The following is an 8,460-nucleotide window of genomic DNA, read 5'->3' as shown; positions in this document are numbered from 1 at the left end:
TGCTTAGTGTGGATGCATACACTCAACTTTATACAATCTGTTCCCAAAAATCGACTTCTGTAAAATCGGAGTACTTTCATAGTGTAGCCATGGCCCTAGATTCCAAGGCCAGAGGGGCCCAGTCTTATCTCCTGTAGAACACAGGCCAGAGACTGTCCCCAAAGTAATTCCTGGAGCAGACTTCTTAGAAAAACATCCAATCTTGATTCACCCTTGCTAAATTGTTCCAATGGTTGATTACTCTCACCATTAGATACTTATGCATTATTTCCAATCTGAATTTGTCTAGCTTCAACTTCCAGTCATTGGATTGTGTTATACCTTTCTTTGCTACATTGAAGAGCCCATTTTTAAATATTTGTTCCCTGTGTAGGTACTTATAGATGAATCAAGTCATCCTTTAATCTACTCTTCATTAAGCTAAATAGATGGAGCTCCTTGAATCTATCACTGTAGTGAATGTTTTCTAATCCTTTAATCATTCCCGGGGCTCTTCTCTGAACCCTCTCCAATATATCAAACATCCTTCTTGGCTTGTGGGAACCAGAACTGGACACAATATTGCAGTTGCACCTGTGCCAGATGCGGATGTCAAATAACCTCTCTACTCCTACCTGAGCACACATTTGTGCCTCCCACGATCATATTGGCTGTCTTGGTGACAGCATCACATTGGGAGCTCATGTTCAGACGATTATCCATCATGACCCCCAAATCTCTTTGTGAGTCTCTGCTTTCCAGGAGAGAGTCCCCCATCCTGTAAGTATTCTTTGTTCTTAGATGTATACGTTTACATTTAGCCATATTAAAACACACATTGCTTGTCCGTGCCCAGTTTACTAAGTGATCCAAATCAGTCTGTATTATGACCTGTCCTCTTGACGGGTGTGTGGGGATAGGATAGGGTTGTATGTAGGTGGTTTTTTGTGTGTGTGAAAAAAGCAGAAAGCACTTTTCTTAATTCAGAAACAGAAATAATATCAACTAGATTTGCTGGGATGTGCATGTTTTTTCAGTCCCATGTCTGTTGACGCATGACCCGAAGACTGTGTCTACACTGTGACCTAGGGCTGTGACTCCCCTGCTCATGTACGAATAATATAAATAGTTGTTTAGCTGTGGTTGCATGGGTAGCACCAGCAGAGGCTTGATTGAAACTGAGAGCTAGCGTATGTGTACAGGAGCAGGGGAATTCTACCCCTAGCTGGTAGTGTAGACATAGCCTTCGTGACAAGGAGGAATGGACTAAAGAAGGAAAACCCTTTTCCCCATAACCAGTGACTTGTCAAGAAGAAAAAACACCCAGGCCAATGGCTGTAAAGAGTCTGGATATTATACTGTGTTCAGGCACTGAACTGCTTAAAGGGGGGCTGCTGTAAGGAAGTGGGGGTGGGGTGTGGGGGGGAAGTGAATACGTTAGCCACGGCGCTGAGTCTGGCATAGATGCTATTGTATGTGACAAGGGTAGAATACTGAGGATCAATGAACTCTTTCCCGTGGCAGCTGCTAAATGATTGGACTGTAAATCGTATACAATATCCACCCCGTGCTGGGCTGCATTTTAATAAAAAACATACTTCAATAAGCTGAGAACTTGTCACCAGGCCAAAGTTTTTAAAAAAAAAAAAAAAAGCAAAGCAAAGCCAAATAGGGCAAACGAGGATGCCAAATATGAAAGGAAGAGTGCACAGTGATGGCAGAGAATCCCTACGGAAAACCTCTCTAGATATTCCTATAGTAGGAGGGCTCTGAGGATGACAAATCAACCCACTAAATCCTTGTGTTAAAAACTGAGCACAGTAGCTCAGCGAAGACTTTTCTAGTCTCTGCTGGTGCAGCAAGTGGCTGCAAATGCATTCTGGAAACCAGAGACTAAGAGGGTGAAATCCTGCCCATAATGTAGGGCGGAGGAGAGAGGAAGCAGTGGTGGTGGTGACTATGCGTGCAGCAGTGGAGCCATCCTGCCATCTGCTGGCAGCACAGCGTACTTCTGGTGGATGGTATGGTAAGCTGGGGCACGTGGCACCGTGCTATGACCCCTAATTGTGTCCCTGAGCAGAGTCACCCCACCCCTGGCTGCTACATGGATATTGGGGGTGATGTGATCCCTCTATGCTCTCTTTCCTCCAGTGCATCTGTAGTGATTGGGCAAGGGCCCCATTGTTCCCTAGGATGTACAGAGTCTCAGGAGTCAGTGGAACGAAGTTCTCCCAGTAACCAAACTTCCCAGTAGTGAACAGGCTAAACCACTGTAGTGTCATAACTCTCTGGGCTGTAAAACTGTGGTGTTTGGCTGCTGTAAACAGGATTACAGTACATTGCACAGCTGTTTAATAGGAAGGGAGAACCTCACCAATTCATCCCTGTGTCGCAATAAGTCCAATGGCGCATTCCAGTAGCCAGCCTTAATTTTTTTCCGTTGTCTTCCAATCTAAATAATATTACCCCACAAGCCCTTAGGTATTGCCTCTGTATTATATGGGGCAGTTTAGGGATAATTGGTAATAGACAAAAAATAGAAAGGTCTTTAAGGGCGACCATTGTGAATGTGTGTGACTCTCCCATGTCGCACTGGGGCTACCCAAACAAAGCTGAACCATGGGCTTTAAAACATACTTTCTTAAAAAGAGAGGGTTCTTACCCTTCCCTACCCCGTAGGGGCTAAAATTGCATCTAAGACCATCGGTACAAACAAGTACAGTAACTACGCCCTTTTCCTTGTTTCTGAGACATGCAGTTAGAAGTGGATAATGGCATTTGATCACTGGAGCACACCTACTTTACTCTCCTTATGTGAATTGATATCATGTGGTAGCTATTGTAGAAAGGCAAAGAGCACACCTTATCTGACTGCACTTGCCCGTAGTAAGAATACATCTGGGAGCTCAACTCACAGCAATAAAGGGTTAACACAGGACATTAACGCTAACCAAGTTTCTGCCTGTTAACTCTCTAAGAAATGCGATCCTGAAACCCAATTATAACCGTGGGTCAGAGCTGGAACAGGGTTGCTTCCATCTATTCCTACGCCTTAATGGCACTATGCTTTCTAAGGGGCCCCTGTGATCTTGTTCGTGAGTCTCCTTTGTGGCACCAGGTAATTGCCTTCGCTATGTCCTCTCCTTTCAGCCAATCTCTTCCCCAATAATTAAACTTTTCTATTTGAGCATCTACTCATCATCATCTTCTGTGCATTCTTCTTGCGCGGCAGTGGTCGCAGGTCAGCTTGCCCTCTAATGTAAACTGCAAGAGCTTCCCCTGAGTCCTGTGTATTCCAAAGGAAGATCTCACTCATTCTGCCATATTTCCAAATTAAACATGTTCTTCACAAGCAGTCCTGTAGGCCAGGTCTACACGAGGAATTTAGTGTGGTATGGTTACATCTTGCAGGGCTATAAAAAAGCCAGAGACTTAGTTATGCCGACTTAAGTCTGGATGGAGACAGCGCTAGGTCAGTGGACCTAGCTCCCCACCAGAGAGGTGGCTTACCTCTGCCAAGGGGAGAACACGGCAGCTTTGTTGCCATAGCATTTTCAATGTAGACATATTCTTACATGCTAGACTCAAGATGGAATTCCATGATATTAAAAGGACAGTGTCCACTGATTGTAATTAATAGTTCCCTTTCTCATTTTGTCTTTTTACATTTCAGCAACCCCCTTCTTGCGCCCTCCCAATGATTGAATCTTTTCCCATTTGGTAAAATATATGATTATTGTCCCTGGAAATAACGCAAACCAGCTGTGTTTCCCTTTTACATACAATTAGTGCCTTGTTGTAGCAAAATGTCACTGTGCAGCGACAACATGTGTTCATTGTTGTACTTCTTTCACCTCTATTCTGCTCCTTTTGAGACAGCAGGTAGTTCTGCATTCAGTGCAGATTGGTTGAAGAAAGCGTTACAGACAATCACATACACCTCCAATGCTTCTGGCTTGCATAAACTTTGCCTCTCAGGTAATTTAAAGAACATAAAAGTGGCCATACTGGGTCAGACCAAAGGTCCATCTAGCCCAGTATCCTGTTTTCCGACAGTGGCCAGTGCCAGATGCTCCAGAGGGACTGAACAGAACAGGTAATCATCAAGTGATCCATTCCTTGTCACCCGTTCCCAGCTTCTGGCAAACAGAGGCTAGGGACATCATCCCTGCCCATCCTGGCTAATAGCCATTGATGGACCTATCCTCCCTGAACTTATCTAGTTCTTTTTTTAACCCTGTTATAGTCTTGGCCTTCACAACATCCTCTGGCAAGGAGTTCCACAGGTTGACTGTTTGTTGTGTGAAAAAATACTTCCTTTTCTTGTTTTAAACCTGCTGGCTATTTAATTTTATGTGGTGACCCCTAGACTCTTGTGTTATAAGGAGTAAATAACACTTCCTGATTTACTTTCTCCGCATCACCCATGATTTTATAGGCCATTTTCACCCACTTGAGCTAAGAGGACCCCCAGGTAGGAGTGTAGTGAGACAGGGGCCTGGAACGAACACAGAGGGATCACCAGGGAAGGGGCGGCGAGTGGGGGGTTTTTAGGACCTTTGCATTCTAAATGGGCTGCTCTCTCCTGTGCATCAGCTGTGAAACAGAGCAGTCTCACACCTGGGGGTGGAGTGCTTGGAAAGGGCATGGTTAAGATAGGGGAGTATCTTGGGGGTTTGTGCTGGGTTTTGGGAGCTCCACAACCGGGTAGCAGACAGCATCAATTCCCAGAAACATGCTAGAGCCACCAAGGAAGGAGTACTGCAGCATGCTGTGCCCCAGAGAAGCTTAAAACCACCCAGAATTCCTCTCACAGGAGCCCAGTGGACAGCCCAGCACAGGCAGCCTGCCCAGTTCTGTTACAGACAGAACTGCAGTCCAAGTGTCTGTACACTCTTAATATTCAACTTGGGCATGGTGACTGACCTGTATTAATACCAAGCATCTCTCATCACACACACTGCCTGTGTGAGGAAACACTCCCTTTTCCAGTCATCTGCCACTTAGTGGAATAAGGTACACGCACTGATTCTGGAGAGAAACCTACACTGGCTTGCTCAGAGAAAACTGCACCATTTCCCCCTCTTCCTGGCAGGTGCATGGCTCATGGTAGAAGAATGGGAATCAGAGAGAGTGCATAGTTTCTTTCAGGTTTCAGAGTAACAGCCATGTTAGTCTGTATTCGCAAAAAGAAAAGGAGTACTTGTGGCACCTTAGAGACTAACCAATTTATTTGAGCATGAGCTTTCGTGAGCTACAGCTCACTTCATCGGATCATTTCTTTCAGTATTTTCTAATGAACTAAATGGAATCCTCTTTCTATACAATTTTAAGAGCAGCAGCAGCATGCTGCCTCTTACTAAATGTAGGGCTGCCTCCTTGCTCTCACATTATAAAATGCATTTTGGAAATAAAGATAATTTGGGGTAGGGATAAGCATATAAGATTTTCTGCCACCAGTGTTAAAGTAAAACATGGAAAATGCATTATTCTAACTAAGGAGGGTGGCACAATATTTTCATACAGCAGCTTTTACAGATTTTTGTTTTTTAAATCCCCAAGTGTGGCTCCAGTCTTGCAAGCTGCTCTGTGTGGATGGATCCTTGGAGTCCTACTGAAGTCAGTAGGGCCCTGTATAACTTTCAGGGTCCAGCCACAAGAAGCAGATGGCAGCAGCAGGCTTTAAGAATGCATCACCTGAGTTTAGAATGTGCCAGTGATCTAGTAACTTTTTTTTTTGGATAGACAATAGGTAATTTCACTGGCGAATGAAAGCCCCAGCATTTAACAAAGAGCAATGATGAGAAATTAAGATGACCAGCAGAATCAAGTAGCCTTCCAGGTGGTGCAAAATGTAAAAGCGTTATACACACACACTCCGTATGTATGAAACCACAAACATTTATTTTGCTGCTTCATCTATTTGTAAAAACTTGAATCAAATCCATTTCCACTCTCTGATCCCACCATGCAATGCATTTAGATGTCTATGGCTATATCCATTCATTTTCACTAGGCCAAACAGGATATTGAGCATCGTTCTGATTAGCATAAGTGAGTAATAGGGAGTGATGGTATACAATACACAATACTCTTCATAGCACTGATTCCAAGTGTTTCATGCCTTTAGCTTTGAACGGACTCTCTGCTTTCACATGTCCTTACTCTTCTTTGATATACAGCTCCTTACAAGAAGAGGGATTATAGCATATCACTCCTTCAGCATAACCCCTCCCCCCACCAAATTAAAAATAAATAAAACCTAGGCTCACAGGAATAATATAACAATGGTGCAGTGTGTTACACACGCTATCAGTATGTTGCTCTCAAGGGCACAGGGTTACAGGACACAGCTGGGTCATTCACCAGAAAATTAATCTAAACTCCATTGTCAATTTATGGAACAGTCTCCAAAAATTTCCTCTCCACATCTGGATCTGAAAGGCCTGTTTTGAAAAGTTAGCCTTTTGGTGCATTTGCACAGAATATATAATTTTTTCCCTAAAACTACAAATTTAGACTTGTAGGTTCTGGATTAGCCTATATTTCTCAACTATTTTGCACAAACAATACAAACTAAAAGTACTGTAGCTCAGACTCAAAGCAGCAGTGTACAAGTCATAAATTTGTGCCAAAATGTACTTCGATTAAATAGAATCATTGGAGTTCAGTATTAGAGGGAGCTGATTTTATGCGTTCTGACACGCTCTAGTGACTGCTGGGAAAAGTTGGTATTATTTTTGCTCCATCAAAGGCAAGAGTAGTATAATTTGGTTCAGAGGGAGACCATTTTATTGCCAACTTGAAGTGTTCCAGAACATCACTGTTTTTACTAGGCAAGAAGAAAAGTGTAGTACAACTTCAATAGTGATTTCTTTTAACTCTCAAGCATATTTCATCAACAAGATATACAGTACAGTTTCAGAAGAGCAAACATTTTAAAAGTAAGCAAACAACTTTTTTTAACCAACATACACAATTTCTTGCTGTATTTATGTTGAACTGTCCATTTACCTTGGACAATTACGAAGTTAGGTTTTTTCTTCAGTACAACATGGACACAGGACTAGTACAATCTGGGTTTTTTGTTGTTGTTTGATAAAGACAACTCTATAGTATGAAATCCATGGTCCTGCCATCAGTCTTCCTTCATCATCTCGCATACCGCTTAATGTAATCTTCAACTTTATTCCGAAAGTCCTCCTAGAGAAAAGAAGAATCAGAATTATACCACATACATTTCACAAAAACTCATTCTGGATGAGTGAAATTTCCATGTTAGGTACTCAAGGAAGTTGGTCTGCAGTTCTCTCTCAGACTAGTATGTCTTGCAAAAATGTCTCTATCGTAGCATCTTTGCATTGCTTTGAAAACTGGCTGACTCACTGCATTTTTCACACTGCAGCAAAAGTCACTGGAAAAAATAGTATATACCACACTTAGAATCCTTGAAGTAACACTTTACTATGGACACCTGTCAAGATCGGTACAGTTTGAACAGTTCTGACAGGATTCCCTTACCATCGGATGGGTTCTAACTATGAATGTTTCATCATGTACAATGTAGCCATGGTTATATCATTTTAGAGCGAAAGAGTCCTTAATCAAATGAGGAATGATATGAAATACACTATTAGCAGATGGCATGCCACATTATAACTTTCCCCCTCTTCTATACAGTTGCATAACAGCTTATTTATATGGTAGTTGTGATATCTTTTAACTGTCTAGACTAATTTATTACAACTCTGAACAAGTTATTAGTTTCCTACAGTGATTTTTAATTACGGAAAAATTATTAATATTACCCTTAAGGACAAAAATGGACAATATCTGACAGACCCTAAACACAAGAATGAGAGATGGTGAGAATATACTATGGCCTGAAAAACCTCAACTAGAGAGCAAGCCTGCCAATAATGGATGAACAAATCATGGTACCAATAAAAAAAATTCTGAGCAGAAAAAAAAAGCACTAGCTTATGATGTAATACGAACCGAACTGTTAAAAAGTATAAGGGGATGAAGATCTGAAAGCTCTGTCAGAGGTGATGAAGAATATGTCTGAGACAGGAGAATTACCAGAAGATTTTACAACCTCATGCATATTCAGATCCCCCCCAAAAAAAGAACAGTGCTATGAATTGTAAAAACAACAGAACAATCAGCCTAGTATAGCATGTTCTTGCAAGTTGTTCAAGACTGAATACAAGGAAAGACTGATAAGGAAATAAGTGGACAACAATACAGTTTCAAACATGGAAAGGGCATCGCAATTATGAACCTGAAGCTTATATCAGAAAGATCAATCGAAATGGAGAAAACAGTATACTTGTGTTTCATTGACTTCCAAAAAGCATTTGACAGACTCTATCACTACAAATTGCTCAATATATTCCAATCTGTAGGGATTGAGGGATATGAACTCAGAGTAATAAAACAATTATACTGGAATCAGACAGTGATTACAGTGGGTGACAC

At 41.9% G+C, this 8,460-nt stretch overlaps 1 protein-coding gene across 1 annotated transcript in view; it reads right to left on the bottom strand.

Moving 5' to 3' along the window:
- Positions 1-5,862: 5,862 nt before the first annotated feature.
- Positions 5,863-8,460, bottom strand: part of UBE2F (ubiquitin conjugating enzyme E2 F (putative)) — a 130,090-nt gene continuing 127,492 nt past the window's right edge. The window contains exon 10 of the mRNA XM_048870165.2: positions 5,863-7,182. Coding sequence (XP_048726122.1) covers positions 7,132-7,182 — 51 coding nt within the window. The 3' untranslated portion in view covers positions 5,863-7,131. The remainder of the gene's footprint in view (positions 7,183-8,460) is intronic.

Source organism: Caretta caretta, chromosome 11 (assembly GCF_965140235.1).
Source record: "Caretta caretta isolate rCarCar2 chromosome 11, rCarCar1.hap1, whole genome shotgun sequence".
Taxonomy (NCBI): domain Eukaryota; kingdom Metazoa; phylum Chordata; order Testudines; family Cheloniidae; genus Caretta; species Caretta caretta.
This window is presented reverse-complemented; position numbering and strand designations above follow the sequence as displayed.